Source organism: Sciurus carolinensis, chromosome 16 (genome assembly GCF_902686445.1).
Source record: "Sciurus carolinensis chromosome 16, mSciCar1.2, whole genome shotgun sequence".
NCBI lineage: Eukaryota > Metazoa > Chordata > Mammalia > Rodentia > Sciuridae > Sciurus > Sciurus carolinensis.
In genome coordinates, this window is record NC_062228.1 from 52,438,841 (window position 1) to 52,455,947 (window position 17,107).

General features: G+C 43.0%; 1 protein-coding gene across 3 annotated transcripts; it reads left to right on the plus strand.

The window, feature by feature from the left end:
• The first annotated feature begins 1,159 nt into the window (after nucleotides 1-1,159).
• Nucleotides 1,160-15,213, plus strand: LOC124966623 (zinc finger protein 233-like). Of its 3 annotated transcripts, none has more exons than XM_047528080.1 (5): nucleotides 1,160-1,205; nucleotides 4,980-5,027; nucleotides 10,922-11,048; nucleotides 11,753-11,848; nucleotides 13,023-15,213. In XM_047528080.1, the coding sequence occupies exons 2-5, from the start codon at nucleotides 5,013-5,015 to the stop codon at nucleotides 14,747-14,749; spliced, it is 1,965 nt and encodes a 654-aa protein (XP_047384036.1). In that variant the 5' UTR covers nucleotides 1,160-1,205; nucleotides 4,980-5,012; the 3' UTR covers nucleotides 14,750-15,213. The 3 variants fall into 3 exon arrangements, with proteins under 3 accessions (XP_047384036.1, XP_047384034.1, XP_047384035.1); XM_047528078.1 differs by lacking the exon at nucleotides 1,160-1,205 and adding an exon at nucleotides 2,838-3,634; XM_047528079.1 differs by lacking the exon at nucleotides 1,160-1,205 and adding an exon at nucleotides 2,838-3,634 and having other exon boundaries at nucleotides 10,925-11,048.
• Nucleotides 15,214-17,107: the final 1,894 nt, after the last annotated feature.

Genomic DNA, 17,107 nt, shown 5'->3' on the forward strand with positions numbered 1-17,107 from the left:
GTTCCAGATAATAAGGTACAGGGTATTGTCGGATTTAGGTCATGTTGACCATTGCTATGCATCAGAGTGACGGGTGACAGTTTTTCTAAGATGGAGGCTATGTTTCAAAATGGCATTGCCTAAGTCAAGTTGTCCCAAATAGTGTAGTGATTCTTGTATTTAAAAAAAGTTATGAATGCATAGATGTGGTGTCTGGGATATTCTTTAAAATCTACCAGTAAAACTGCTAGTAAATGGATTCACTGCTAAATCAGAAAGAGATACTAGCTACTGCAGTAAAGGAATAGAAAAGGCATATGACAACTATTAAAAATAAGTGAGGCGACTGGGGAGATAGCTCAGTCGGTAGAGTGCTTGCCTTGCAAGCACAAGGTCCTGGGTTCGATACCCAGCACCACAAAAAATAAAATAAATGAATAAATAAATGAGGGGCTGGGGTTGTGGCTCAGTGGCAAAGTGCTTGCCTGGCATGTGTGAGGCACTGGGTTCGAGTCTCAGCACCACACATAAAATAAAGGTTCATTACCTGTTCACCCAGAAAACACCAAATCAACATATAAGTTGTGGGTATTTCTAGTACATCCTAAGAAATATTGCCACAAAGGACGGACGCAAATCTAATGAAGACTTTAAACCTTACACTGAAGATTCCAGGATATTGTGTAACTTGCAAGCTAAACAAATTACCCTGGCACTTTTGTTTTTGGAGACAAAAGACTGTACTTTCGTGGTGTAGCTCATGTTAGAATGTTTGTCTAGCATGGACCAACCCCGGGGTTGAATCCCCCAAACCCCAACAAATAGAAACGCACCAGCCCTACTATCTGAAAAGTGATTGGTCCTTGAGTACAACTAATAGAAAAATAAAATATTCTATTGTATTTATGATGTCCAGAGTTTCTGGTTGTAGATGAAAGCACTTCTGAGCTGGGGAAGGGAGGTATGGAAAAGTAAAAAGAAGAAAAGTTTAAGCTCCGTGAACGCCGTGAACTGAACGCTCCTACCTATTAAGAGCTACTTTGCTGGGGATTCTGGGAAGTGTAGTCCAGAAGCTCCGGGTAGTCGGCCACTTCCGCCGTAGGAGGTGGGGCTAGTGCTCATGTTCCTTCCAGGAATTCTGGGAAGTGTAGTCCAGGAGTTGTGTCCAGGGCTGAGCACTTCCGCCCCAAGAGGGCAAGGCGGCCGTCATCAGTGCCCGCTGGGAGGTGAGTGAGCGCCGATTCTTCGCGTCTACTCGGATCATACCTGGGCTGCGGGTGGAACACGCACCAACAGGTGTTGGCCCTAGCTCTCGGGAAGAAGAAGCCTTGGCGGCAGGGGCGACAATTTGCGTCCCCCACGCTTTTTGGGCTTTCACAGCCCCCGCGTCCGGGGCTGGCCCTGGTCGTGCATCTCTGCTTTGGTGTCTCCCCGGCTCGCGTGTCTCCAGTTTCCCCACTTTCCACACGCCCTGCAGCTTTCTGGCCATATACTCTTAGTGGTTACGTAACTACTCCGTTTCCCCTCTACACAGTGGGTCTGCTTGTAGAGCCGACCTCGTAGGGGCTGAAATGTCTGCGAAGTAAGTCGACCTAAGTTCTCTCAGAGCCCATCCTGGCACGGCTGCTGCCGGCTGCTGCTTCCCCCAGAAGCCCTCGGCCCCTGAGGACCGAGAGCCGGTGGTGGGCGCTGAGCTCCAGCTGCAACCCCTCTGGCCTGGCTGATCCTGATGACCCCCGCCCTGTGTCTCCCTTCCGTCGCGTGCCAGAGGTCGCTCACTGGGATTTATCCCGAACCAGGGACACGATCATATCTTCGAATCTCCTTTCCTTCCTCAGCCCCCACTTCTCAAAAAGGGCTGCGGACAGCGGGAGGGCGTGACCCCCGTGGCAACACCATCCCAGCGTGAGAGGACTTAACAGGATGTGTGTCATTTCAACCCGTTGTTATTCCGGTGCTATAGAAGAGGCCCAAGGGGATGATTGATCTACAAAGTGTCACTCAACCATCACTAGAAGTGAAGCCCCGTTTCTGAAATAGCATGTCCCCATTGCTCTCTCCCTGACACCTTTCATCCTGATCTGTTTGTTGTTACCTATCCCCCCACTAGTCCACCTCATGAGCACGGGGACTTTCTTCACTGTCATCTTTAATATACAGAATTGTGCCTGGCACTTGCGAGGTTTCTCAGTAAAAATTTATTGAATGAATAAATTAATCCACCTGGTAAGCGGTAATGAGGTGCTGAGTTAGTATAAAATGTATCTTGATCACCTTTTCATCCAGTCATTCATTTTTCAGCATCTCTTATACTGCATGCCTACCACTTTAACAAATGCTCTAGACACTGGATAAAAAGCAGTGAACAAAACAGGAGGCTTCCATTCCAAAAGGGGGGATAGAAGATAAGTAAATAAGATGTGCATTGGGATATTAGAGAGTGATAGTGCTAAATGTATAAAGTGAATGGGAGAAGAAGAGAAATGGTGCGTGGGGGTGGGGTTGAAATTATATAAATCATGTCCGGAGAGGAACTCTTCAAGAAGATTATGTAACTACCTGATGGTGTTATTAAAACAGATAGGGTTTACATCAGCCATAGCCTAGAATTGACCCGTTTGTGAATCACTTCGTTTTAAAGGATGACCTTGATGTTGCTCAAAGTAAATAAAAATTTAAAAGCCAAAGGAAGAAATGAGATGATACAGTCCATCCTCCCCTCCTTGCAATTAGGGGCAGACTCAGAGTTTTACATTTCAAAGAAACCTGAGAGATGAATTCATACAGTCCTTGTCTGACCATGTGTCTTCAGTCATTCTTGGATTCCGTGTGTGTTTTGAGAACCTGCTACATTCTAGGTGCTGGGGACAAAAAGGTGCCTAAGAGTTCATTTCACAGGCAAAACCAGATGCTTAATCTCATCATCCCCCAAATCCCCTGAAGGTTGCTCCGCAGGGATTACAGGAGAAGAAAGGGAAGCCATGCTCTGGGGAAGCAGAGTGGTGGGAGCAGAGACAGGAGAGAATTTGGCAACCCAACAATGAGCGAGGTTTGGGAACCTGGCCTGTAGAAGTAACCCTGCAGCATCCGGTGAGCAGAACAGAGTCAGGCCTGTCTGCTTTTCTCTCCTAACTGTTGGGAAATGTCAGGTCTCCCTCAAAACCCTGTTATCAAGCAGAGCAGGAAGGTACAGACAAATGAGGGCCAGGACAAAGGGAACTGAATGTTACAAAGGGATATTTTCCCCAAGCTTTGGAGAAGTGGCCACATTGCTTTTGTCTACTCGTGTGCTTCTGCTTAAGCAGGAATACCCGGGAACATCATCCATTCTGTACTGAGTGTGTCTTAACAACTTTCTGAAGTAGACTTTGTCGCCGTGCCCATTTTATCAACGTGGTGATGGAAAGAGGCCCAAAGAGCTAATGAATCAGGGATCAGTGTTAGGATTCTGAGGATCTGGCTTCTGTATCTCTCAGCAGATCATTTTTAGCAGAGTCTGTGTCCTCCAGCTCCCCTTTCTTTGATCCAAAAGATACCCTGATCATCTCTTCAGACTTAAAGATTAGAGAGGGAGATGAGACTCCAAGTCCAGGCTCTGGAGTCAGCTGGATTCGGATGCAGCCTCACCTCACCAGCTTTGTGACCCATGCATAAGGTAATCTTGCCACTCCTCAGTTTTCTCATTCATTAAATGGGAACATCCCTTCTTGAAAGCTTATATACTATGCCAGGCATGGAGCCAAGGCTCTTGTACTCCTATCTTACAAATCGAGTTGTAATTCACATACCGTATAATTCACTTCTTTGTGTGTACAATTCAGTGGCCGTCAGGATGTTCACAAGGTTGTACAACCATCACCACTGTCCCTTTCAGAATGGTTTCATCACATCACAAGAAACCTCATAACCCTTAAGCCTCTTGCTTTACTACCTGCCCCTCGCCTCTGGCAGCAACTCAGACTGTGTCTATGGATTTGCATAACCAAGGTGCTGATGGCTGACAAACACCCAAAGCAACTCTGTCACTTAGGATCTGTTATTACTTCTGCAGTACTCTTCATTTAAATGAGACTGCTGAACATTTGTTTAAAATGAAAAGACCAACAGTCCTAATTGTAGTTTTTCTTCACTACAGAGAATGCAGGAGGAAGGGGCTGTACCACTGAGATTCTCCTATCTACACAAAGAAAATTGAGAAGTATTCATACCTTTTATAAAACCAGATAGTGATGTCAATTAAATATCATTACACTACAACACGGCACTAAGTAACATAGCCAACAGGACTCACAGACTGTTCAAAGGCAAAGGGGAATTTCAGAGGACAAAGCATTGTACAGTTTGTGAAATCTGGGTGTTAGAAGAGACTCCTTTTTTGGATATGATGACGAGACATTCCCAAGGATAATCTTAGGATGCACACTGATACTTTGCTGCAGGGACATCAATTGTAAGCATTTCAGTCTACTCATACTCAACCCTCAACAATCCCTCGAAGCACTCTTTCTCAGTTTTATAGGTTACACGTTTGGGGTGCAGGGAGGTAATTAGCTCAACCAGAACAGCAGTGCCAAGATTTGGCTCCAGAGTCTGGTACATCCCACTGACTTTCATTTCCAATGACACCCAGGAAGAGAATGGTAAAGCTTAGGAGCCGCAGGGGCTGCCATGGGAGGCATGCTGCTGAGAGTTGAGTAGGTCATTCACTGTGCAAGGTCCCCAGACTGTGGGACCAGTGGTATGTGCTGCTTGCAATTTAGAAATTCCTACTGAGGGACTGGGGCTGTAACTCAGGCGGAGTGCTTGCCTAGCATGTGTGAGGCACTGGGTTCGATCCTTAGCACCATATTAAAAAAAATAAAACAAATAAAATAAAAGCATGCTGTCCATCTACAACTACCAAAAAAAAAAAAAAAAAAATTAAAAAGAAAAGAAAGAAATTCATACCAAGCAGCCAAATGGGCTGAGGCCTGTCTCATGGCTTCTTTCCTCTTTCCCAGGATTCTGCCCTTCCCCAGAAGGAGCAGGAGAAGATGACCAAGTTTCAGGTGAGTGGAGTTGGGATTTTTATCTCTTAAAATGACATCGTCTCAAAGATGAAACATGTCTTTTGTCTCTGCTTTGGGAAGGACAAAGGAGGAAAATATATTTGTGACCTGCCAGTTACTTGGGTTTTTTTTGGATCAATTTTTTTTGTCTTTAACTTTTGTTTAGTTTTTAGTTTTAATTGTTTTATCATCATCTTTATTTTGCAAATAATAGTGTGGAAATTCATAGATATCAAAATATTGGGAAAACCCACATTTACTATATTACTTACAAATCATCTATAGTCCCCATACTATTTTATATGCTTTTATAGATATATGTATACTTTTAAATTTTATTTTATATAATTAGGTTATTGTATGTAGTTTTTAGTTTTCTTTTTTAAAAATATCATCACTTGAGTTTGTTATCCAGAATTTTTTAAAAAATATTTTTTCTAGTTGTCCACAGACCTTTATTTAATTAATTTACTTACATATGGTGCTGAGGATCAAACCCAGTGCCTCACACATGCTAGGCAAATGCTGTAGAACCCCAGCCAGAACCCCAGCCCAGTGATCCAGCATTTTTTATGTACCTCTCTCAGAAATTTTCCAGTTTTTAATCTAATCTTTCAGAAACTGCCAGCAAGTGTATACACTGCTATGCCTCCGAATAAATTTGGTTTTGATTTTTAACAATTTCACATGGGACTTCTTGAAATGAAATTCAATTTAATTAAGAAGTCACACAGACCATAAGTAAATGACATTTGTATACCCTGTTTGACAACTGTGTTATTGCATTAACCCATCACCCAAAACAAGATGCAGACATCTGCTTGCCCCCAAAACTTCCTTCAAGTCTTGTTCCAGGCAGTTCTTTACTCCCCAGAGGCCATGTCTGCTCAGACCCATCATGTATATTTCCTTGTTATCAAACTCGACATACTTAGTGGAATGGAGTAGTATGTAGTCGTTTTGCATCTGGTGTTCTTCGCTTAGTATAGTATCATTGCATGGGTCAACTGTTCTCATTGCTGAATTGTGTTCCATGTTACAAGTATATAGCAGTTTGTCCTTTTGAAGAATAAACAGGATTCTTTTGAAGAGCATGGCTTTTTGCAACTTAAATTGTTCCACATAAAACTGTTGCTGTGCAAATGGATGTGTTTTCATGTCATGTGGCGGAATGTGGAGGAGTGGAAGAACTGGTTTTACAGGGCAGATGGGCTTAGACTGCTTTCCAAAGTGCTTCTGTTGGTGTTGTGATTGTGGCTCAGTGGTAGAGCACTTGGCTCAGTATGCATGAGGCACTGGGTTCGTTCCTCAGCACCATATAAAAATAAATAAAATAAAGGTATTGTGTCCATATACAACTAAAAAACTTAAAAAGAAACAAACAAACAAAAAGCTCAAAGTGCTTGTGCTATGCTCAGCCCTGCCAGGGTTACGTGTTTCCCTTGCTCCAGATCTCGGCCATCCTTGGATATCATGGATCTTTTGGTTTTGTTGTTCTAGAGAAATGATTATAATTTGTATTGTCCTCACAAAAAATTTTGTTGAATATCTTTTTTTTAAAAACTCCATATCCTTTTATGAAAAGTTTGTTTGATTCATTTGCTTGTTTTAAAACATTGATTTCTACTTCATTTTATTGTTAATGAAAGACTTCTTGATACAGGGATACTGAGATTACAGGTGTGTACCAACTACCTTATAATTTTTGACCATTCATATATATTCTTTTAAAAATGTTTGCTAATCCCAGCAGATCAGGAGGCTAAGGTAGGAGAATTGGAAGTTCAAGGCCAGCCCCAGCAACTTAGCAAGGCCCTGAGCAACTTAGTGATAACCTGTCTCTAAATAAAATACAAAAAAGGGCTGGGGATTGGTTCAGTGCTTAAGCATTCCTGGGTTCAATCCTTGGTACCCCCCCAAAAAAGTGTTAAAATCTTTTGCTCAGTTTTTAAATTAGATTATGTTCTTATTGAATTTTAGGAGTTCTTTTTCTTTTGTATATAACTCTTTTGTTAAGTTAATTAATTAATTGATTTTTTTCAAAGCAGATAAAATTTTATTTTATGTCATTGGAAAAAAAGTAAAGAGAGAAAATGGTGGTGAGGAGTGAACTCCTGCTGCGGAATAAGAAAAACTTCTGTGTGTCTTTTCTTTTGAACACTTTAACTCATTCTTTATTCTCTTAATCTCTAGCATTTTTCTATCTTCCATTTGTTTTTTGGGTTCAAGTCCTTCTGACCTATGAAAATTTAGATCTTCTTTCATTTATATCTTCTTTTAATATATTTTAGTTTTATTTCATTTCTTTCAATCATGTTTTGTAGTTTTCAATGCATAGGCTTTTAGCATATTTTATTAAATTTACACCTAAGTGATTATGTTTTAGGGGTGATATTATGGATGGTGTTATTTTTAAATTTAATTTTTTTGTTCTAGATATAGAAACATCATTGATTTTTATATCTTGACTGCTAAATTTGCTTATTAATTCTAGTAACTTTTTTCTGCCTCTCAGGACTTTCTACATAGATGGTCATAGCAAATGAAGGGCTTGCTTCTTCCATTCCCAGCCCCATATGGTTGGACTTCTTCTTCTTTTTTTTTTTTTTTTTTGTGGTACTCAGGAATTGAACCCAGGAGCACTGTACTTCTAAGCTACATTCCCAGCTGTTTTTTAAAATTTTTTATTTTGAGTTGGTGTCTCACTAGGCTGCTGAGACTGGCCTTGAAATTTCCATCCTCCTGCTTCAGCCTTCCATGTAGCTGGGATTACAGGTGTTCACCATATCTGGCCTTTTGGGATTGTTTTCTATTTTTACTGCACTGTCTAGGAAGCTAGGACAATTTTAAATAGAAAAAGTGACAGTGAATTTCCTCACCTTGTACCTACCTTATGGAGAAAGCACCCAGTGTTTCTCCATTACCTGAGGACTTTTTATAGATGTCCTTCACTGGAGTGAGGAAGTTCTCATCTCTCCCTACCTTATTCAGAGTTTTTATTATAAATGCATATTGACTTATAAAAAATATATATTTTTAGTTGTTAATGGGCCTTTATTTAATTTATTTATTTGTATGCAGTGCTAAGAATCGACCCAGTGCCTCACACATGCTAGGCAAGCACTCTACCACTGAGCCACAACCCCAGCCTGAGTATTGACTTTTATAACACACTTTTTCTGTGTCCACCCAGATGGTTTTGTTCCCTGGGTTCAGTTTGATCCTTCTGAGACTTGTTTTTAAGCTCTGTTAAGGTGGGTCTAGAATAACCTTTATTTTATTGTAGTGATTCTCAGTTGGGACATTTGGTAATGTCTAGAGTCATGTTTTTAAATAATTTTTTTAGTTGTTGATGGACCTTTATTTTTTTTTTATTTGTTTTTATGCATTTCTGAGAATCAAACCCAGTGCCTCACACATGCCAGGCAAGCGCTCTACCACTGAGTCACAACCCAGCCCTGTAGTCATTTTTTATTGTAACTACTGGAACTCCAGGAGATGGGGGTGATACCGCTGATGACTGCGAGGCAGAGGCTAGGGATGCTGAATTTTACAAGTGCATAACAAATGCCTGTTGGAATATGAGCAATTAAAAAAAAACCTAAGCAAGTCACAATAGGCGATTGCTAGGAGGGCCGGGGCTGTGGCTCAGTGGGGGAGCGCTTGCCTGGCATGTGTGAGGCACTGGGTTCGATCCTCAGCACTGCACATAAATAAATAAATAAAACAAGAAAGCCCATCAACAACTGAAGAAAAAGATTGCCAGGAAATAACAGAAATATATGAAAGGGGACTGGGGATATAGCTCAGTTGATAGAGTGCTTGCCTTGCATGCACAAGGCCCTGGGTTCAATCCCCAGCGCCACAAAAAAAAAAAAGAAAAAGAAAAAGAAAAAGAAGAAATATATGAACGGGTGGTGGTCTTCATTAGTAGTCAACTATGGAAATTTTAAAGAAAGCGATCTTTTACTTATCTAATTACCAAAGATTGAGGGAAATGGTCCTGCTCAAGGTTAGCCAGGTTATGGAAATTCAGGGAACATTTAATAGGTGCTTAAAGTAAAATAGAATAGGACTCATTTGGGAGGAAATGTGCCATTATACTTGCAAAAGTCTTTTTGCTTTGATACTGATTTCCCCCCTTTGGGTAAATCCCAGGAAATGGGCTAAGATCAACATAGTGGGCTGTTCTTTCATAGCCTTCCTTATAATAATGAATCTGAATGAATCACGTGTTAGAGATCATGTGTAGGTTGTGTATTGTGCAAACTGTTAAGTAGGCATGAAAGGGGATGATGAGCACAATTACATTAATGAAAGCTAACATCTGCTGAGGACCTACCATGTACTGCGCATGACAGCACTGAACAGTAGAACTTCCGCAGTGGTGGACATGTTCCATGCTGTGTTGTCCAGTGTGGGAGCCACTAACCACATGTGGCTCTTGGGCACTTGAAATATGACTAGTCCAATCAAGGGACTGATTTTAAAATTTTTATTTCATTTTAATTTAGTTTACATAGCCACTGTGACTAGTGGCTGCTAAATTAGCACAGTTCTAAGGACACTGTGTACAGTCATTCCTCTGTCTAAGAATCTTCTGATGTGATAGCGTCATACACTTGATGGGAATGAGAGACCAAGGGACTTGTCTAAGGCCACATGGCTGTAAGAGCTCTGGGATTTAAGCTGAGGTGTTTATTCTGGCATGAAAACCTGCACACATGGACACTCTTGAGTGCTGTCACAGGGAGAAACAGATGTGATGTGCCGTGGGAGCACCAAGAACCAGGCATGTAACTCCCTGGGAAGGGCGCTGAAGGCCTTCATTCTTGCTGGACTCTTTTTTTTGTTTTGTTTTTTTTTTTTTTTTTTTTTTTTGGGTGCTGGGGATCGAACCCAGGGCCTTGTGCTTACAAGGCAAGCACTCTACCAACTGAGCTATCTCCCCAGCCCCATTGCCGGACTCTTAACAGATAGAGTGCTCAGGTTCAGTCGACCTGTGAGAAAGGACGGGAAAGCGCTCAGACCCTGGGGTCAAACTGACTTGACACTTCTAGGAGAGTTTGCCAGCACAGGTGTGTCCCTATCCAAAATGCTTGGCTCTAGGAGTGTTTTGGATCTTAGATTTTGGGGGATTTTGTAATATTTGCATAAACATAATGAAATATCTTGGGGATGGGACCCAAGTCTAAATACAAAATTCATTTGTTTCTTACACACCTTATACACATAGCCTGAAGGTAATTTCATACAATGTTTTTTAATAATTTGTGCATGAAACTGAATTTCATGGTGTAGAATTTTCCACTTGTGGCTTCATGTCAGTGCTCAAAAAGTCTCAGGTTTCACAACTTTTCAGATTTCATATTTTTGGGTGTTCAAATTATATCAGTCAAATTATAAAATGTGTATCCCATGATTCACCAGTTACAGTTTTAGAACACTTACTGTTGGAATACTCCCAAATGGCACCACGTTAAATACACAGGGGCTATTTTTCAGTTTGTAGGTACTTCCCACCCATCCCCATACTGGGATTGAACCCAGGTCTGAGCCACATCCCAACCCTTTTATCATTTTGAGACAAGGTCTTACTAAGTTGCTGGGCTGGCCTCCAACTTGCCTCCCTCCTGCCTCAGCCTCCTGAGTAACTGAGATTTCAGGTGTGCACCAGCACACGTGTTTTCAGTTGCAGGCTTTTGCTGTGTCTGTAGAAAATCAGTGTATGGAGTCAGCATTCAGGAGGGAGAACGGGAGGAAGCAACTTAAAGTCGACTCAGAGTCATCAAAATTGAGAACATCTTTCCACCTGTCCTCCCACCTCCTCAGTATGTCCCTATCCCAGTGGATATGGGTCAGAAGATGGAGGTTTTTTGTGTTCTCTGTTGCAGAAGGCAGTGAACTTCAAGGACGTGGCTGTGGTCTTCAGCGAGGAGGAGCTGGGGTTACTGGACGCTGCCCAGAGGAAGCTGTACCAAGAGGTGATGCTGGAGAACTTCAGGAACCTGCTCTCAGTGGGTGAGGACAGGTGTCCTGGGTAATGAAAAGTCAGCCCCTGGAGTACATTGCAAATATTTAAGACTTTGGGATTTTTGAAATGCTTCCCTGAACTTGGGAGTCTGGATTTCCTGATTTTTATTTATTTATTTATTTATTTATTTTTTGCGGTGCTGGGGATTGAACCCAGGGCCTTGCACTCTACCAACTGAGCCATCTCCCCAGCCCGATTTCCTGATTCTTGTGGGACACTTGGTACTTTACTCTTCTCAAATTGCAATTGCAGCATCTTGGTGGGTTTTAAAAGTAATTGGTGGGTTACATAATTATTTTTAATGCAATGGAGTGGAAATACAACTCTTTGTTAGCACATAAGAACAGTGAATGAAATGGGAAATGAGAGGTAATAAAAGTGGGTGATGGTTAGCATCACATCAGCTGATCGTTTGATTTAGTGATTTACATGTCTCTATACTGGATCATAAAAGCTCTTTTTTTTTTTTTTTACAATAGGGCACAATAGAATTCTGAAAAAATGCTACTTAAAGTACATGAAAACTGTAATATTAGAATGAAAATTTTTGCCTTTAATGCATTCACATCTATGTATGCCATTTCTCATTTTAGTTTTTGCGGTGCTGGGGATGGAACCTGGGGCCTCACACACACTAGGCAAGCGCTCGACCATGAGCCTCTCCCCCAGCCCTGCCATTTCTCTTTCACAGGCTATAAACCCTTCAGACTGGGCACGATGTTGCCATTGGGAAGGGAGGAGAAGCTTTGGGCAATGGAGACAGAAACCAAAGAAGACGGGAGTTCAGGTGAGCACACAGAGCTCTGAGGCTTTCAGGGTGCAGCCCCGTCTCCCCTTCCCACCTGTCCATGGAGACCACCCTGGCCCACCCCCAGCATCATCTCCACTCTCTGCAGCAGCCTTCACACAGCCAGATCCCATCTGGCAGTTGGGTCACTCCTGTGCTTAAGGCCCTTCCATGACTTGCGTCTCAGTTAAATGTTTGGTTTTGAACTGTCAAGGGCCTTCTGTGTCCTATGTGACCTGGCCGCCTGCTCACTTGCTCTATTAGTCTGGACTTTTCTCAGTCCCTTCCAGTGTATGGGGCTGCTTGCTGTTTCTTAGACCTACCGAGTGTCCATCTTGTGACACATACAGACACGTACCCATGAGACCCAGAAGATAGTGTTGGCCATTCAGGTTTATCACAAAATTTAGCCAAATCAAGTGGCAATAATTTATTCTCATAGATTGTGTCAGCTCTAGGAATCAGTTTTCTAATTGCTTTGCTGATGTAATATTCGCCAGTTAAGTTCACGTAGTAGGAAATCATCAACATGAAAGGGAATTTCTCAGATCAAGCTTGTTTAAGATGTAGGTTTAACAGCTAAGTGAAGGAAATAAATGTACCATCTCATGAGCTTATTGTCAGGACAGAGGAGATATTTCCCTTTGCAGATAAATTCTTTTCACTTCTGTGGAGGATACTTCCTCCTTCTCTCCTTGGGAATCTTGGCATTAGGAGATAACCTGCCTGTGATCCCAGAGAGATTCAGTCTCTTGTCACCTTGGGCTCACTTGTAGGTTGTTAGTGTAACCATGATGTTGCTGATCCTACACACCTGCTACAGAAAGGAGGACAGTGTTTTTCTTCTTGTTTGGGGTGTTTGTTGTTGTTGTTGTTGTTGTTGTTTTGGTGCTGAGGACCACACCCAGGGCTTCGGGCTTGCTAGACAAACACTCTACTGTGAAACTGCATCCCCACCCACGGACAGGATTCCTAAGTAATTATTCTTATGGTCAAGGAGGTAATGTCATCACCTCTGTGTTTCCATAGTCATGAAAAGAACAAGGATGAAGTCACATTCAGCTCTCCAGTGGGGGAATAAGGTTTCCCAGTGTGGTCAGCTGTGAAATGTTTTTATCTCTGAACACACACTCATCCATCCTCATTTTATCTCCAAATCTCTTTATCCTTCCAGGATGCAGGAATCCAAATGAGATAGAGACTCTCCAGGAAGTAGGGTTAAGATGCCTTTTACGTGAAGACCTTACGTGCTGGCAAATGTGGGAACAATTTACAAGTAAATTAGCCAGAAATCAAGACTTGATCCTAAGTCTTCAAGGCAAGAGGTCTGAGTTGCCAAAACAAGGCAATGCCCAGGTGTGGACAGGAGCCTCTGTTCAGGTCCCGAAAGATGAGATCTGTGTAGTGAAGCTTCATGGGGGGAGTTCTGACAGTGTCAAAAAGCAAGAGTTTCCATTTAGGACCACCTGGGATTTCTGGAGAAGAATGAATGTGGGAGAATCCCAGAATTACCAGAGAAGATGCCAGCAAATCGACATAACAAATAAGCTGTGTAAATGTGACCGTGATGACCAGGAGATACACAAAGGAGAGAAAGCTTGTATCCCCAGTAATGGTAGAAAAGAATTCTTGAAGAAATCATCCCAGGGTAGGGTAAGTCACTCACAAGAGCAGACCTCCTGTGAGAAAGGAAAAGGCTTCAGCGTTGGCTCCGACCTTGATCTTCACCAGCAGTTGCCCTTGGGAGAGAAGCCCCTGGTATGTACTGAGTGTGGGAGGGACGTAGGTCACAGCTCGGTGCGGAGCCTGCGTCCCAGCACTCACACAGGTAGAAGACGCTGCAGGGGTGGAGGTGGTGAGGGCTTCCGGCCACGCTCATGCCTACAGACTCCTCGGAGGGTCCAGTCAGAAGGAGCGCCCACCAGGTGTCAGGTGTGTGCTAAGAGCCTCAACGAGAACTCCTCTCTTCCCAGTCATGAGCTTATTCAGCCAGGAGAGAAGCTGGACACCTGTGACAGAGCCCTCCCCAGAGACAAAGCATATGGTTGGGAGGTGTGTGACAGGGTACGGAACCAGGAGCCTGGTCTCCATCAGAGAGTCCACACTGGAGGGAAGCCATATACGTGTGAGGTATGCCGGAAGGGCTTCAGTAAGGCCTCAAACCTTCAAGCCCATCAGAGAATCCACACTGGAGAGAAACCCTACAAATGTGACGTGTGTAACAAGAACTTCAGCCGTAATTCTCATCTTCAGGCCCATCAGAGAGTCCACACGGGAGAGAGGCCTTACAAATGTGACACCTGTGGCAAGGACTTCAGTCAGCTCTCCCATCTTCAGGCCCATCAGAGGGTCCACACGGGGGAGAAGCCGTACAGGTGCGAGACATGTGGGAAGGGCTTCAGTCAGAGTTCACACCTCCAAGACCACCAGCGAGTCCACACTGGAGAGAAGCCCTACAGGTGTGAGGTGTGTGGGAAGGGCTTCAGTTGGAGCTCACACCTTCAAGCCCACCAGAGAGTGCACACAGGGGAGAAGCCCTACAGGTGTGACGAGTGTGGCAAGGGCTTCATCTGGAACTCGTATCTCCATGTTCACCAGAGGATCCACACAGGAGAGAAGCCCTATAAATGTGCCTTGTGCGGGAAGAGCTTCAGCCAGACCTCACATCTGCAGGCCCATCGGAGAGTCCACACTGGAGAGAAACCATACAAATGCTCTGTGTGTGGGAAGGGCTTTAGTAAGAATTCGTGTCTTCAGGTTCATCAGAAGGTCCACAGTGGCAGTAAACCCAACACACGTGATGAGTCCAGTAAAGGTGTTCTTCAGGACTTAGGCTTCTCATTTTCCTCAGAAAATCCTTGTGGCAAAAGTATTTTTAAAATGTGTTTTAAGAATTCATGAGTGGATTATTTTTTACAGTCAGATAAATTTCATTGGAGAAAATCTATTTTTTGTATGAACACAAACAGTGTCTCAGGCAGAGCCTAAAACATCACAGTTTTCAAGAGAACACACAACAGAGAAACCCTGGAAGGATGGAACAAGTAAAAGTTCCAATCAGAGCCTTTGCAGGCAATAGAGGCCTTAAAAATGAAAAGTCAGGCCAGGACTTTAACAAAAGTATAATGACATGTGGGAGCCATCCTTATCTAGCAGAATCAGATGAGGTTGAGCCATGGGATGCGGAGGTCTGGCTTCTAGATACTGGCTACCATGGAGGAATGTCCCAGACTGCCTGGAAGTATGTGGCACTGTGTGGGAGGGGTTCCCTGTCTGGTTCTGTGGTAGTTCCCCTGAGAAAATGGCTCCCCTAACTCCACCCCATCCTGTCCATCACATAAGAAGCCCCTCCTGGTCTGGGCCCTTGTACCTGTGTGACTATAAATAAAAGAGGGTTGGGCTACTCCATGTTGTTAGAGGCCACAACTGGTATGGCCAGACCCATCACGCCCCCTCTCATTTAAAAGGAGTATTGGCTCTTGTGTGTTTATTGATTAGATAAGTTTATGGGTAATTGATTGATTTATAGCCAACATCATCCTCCAGCAGTTAGCCCTCTTCTCATCCACGTGGGACATGGCTGAGAGACCCCCACAATGACAGACCTGACAAATCCACATCCACTACAATATGAGCTCACTGTCAGAGGTTCATTCAGTCCTTGACTGGCCAGTTCCATTGCATTGAGGTGGGGCAGGGCATCATGGCTGAAGCATGTGGCAGAGAAGTGCTGCTTCATTCATCATGGCCAAGAAGCAGAGAGAGAGGGGGAAAGGGGTGTTGGGGAAGATCTTCCAGGACATGCCCCCAGTGACCCACCTCCCCAGCCATGCCCCACCTGCAGTTGCCACCCAGTCAGCCCATTCAAACTAGGACAAACTGATTAGGTCGCAGCTCTAATAATCCAATCATTCACCTCTGAATATTCCTGCATTAACTCAGGAGCTTTGGAGGACACTTATATCCAAACCATGACAGAGGAAAGACCTATCATAAAGAGAACCCACACTTGAAAAACCATGAACTCGACCCCAATTAGTTGTAGTAAATTGTACAAAGAATTCTTATAAAAAGCCCTAAAAGTAAACTCAAGAAAATGATAATTTAATAAAAATACCTAAAACCCCAGGTTTGCTCTTTGTGTAAGATTTTTACAACTGGCTCCTGCTCTCTGCTTAAAGAGTAATGGACTAGTTTTTGATCTTAACATTTAAGACTTTCTGTGTACAGTGTACCATTAATTCTGGATAGTATAAATTTCACTGTCCTTTTTAGGTCTTATGTGACAAAAACAAATTGAGTGAAAAAAAATGGCTTTTGATTCCATAAAACTTCATGAGGAAAGAGTGTGCAGAAGGAGAAATCGGGGAGCATGCAGATTGGACATTGGACTCAGCTGATCAGCGCATGGAACGTTCTGGACACCATACTTCTCAGCTCCTCAGTGGTGTTCAGGTTTGCTGGGTGAAGGGTTTATAGCCAGGTGTGCCCAGAGGTGGGACAGTCTCCTACCATCCTTTCCCTGGACCTCATCTTCCAGGACGATGGGTGTTGATGCTTCATGGCATCTCAAGCATCACACTACTGTCAGAAACCCAGGGCCAGCAGTTCTCTGCTTTGTCACTAGCCTGGACTACCAGCACTCATGGTTGTTTATGTTAGGACGTTTCCAGTTGTGAGAGATAGAAAACCCAGCTTAACCAGCCAAAACCAAAAGGAGATGTGTTGGTATGCATAATTTATAAGAATACAGCTAGGTCAGGGCTAGGCCTGGTTGAAACTGCTCAGGACGGATTCTTTGTGATTCCTGACCTCTGCCCTTCTGGTTGGTTCCCACAGGTGCTCATGCCAACTCATGATAGAGTGGATGCTTTGTTTCGGAACCTCTTGTCCCTCTTAGTCATTTAGGGACTTGGCATCTTCCTAAGTATACCATATCTAAATAATATGATTATCACTTGCCATTAACCACATATCAGCCTTCTGGAGAATCTTGAGGTATCTCTATTTTTCCAAAGTAAAATTAGATTTTTTTTCCCTAAAAATAAAAGTTATGCTTGAAGTTTGTAAACAAGCAAAATAGCACAGTGGAAACAACACTGATGCACATAAACTGAATATTTAATTGAATATTTTTGAGAGTGTCAATGTGGGCATATGGACACATTCTGTTTTATGAGACATTTAGAATAATATGCATACAATTTTGTAACATTTTTCTTCATGCAGTGTTTTTTATTCTAATTAGTTATACATGAT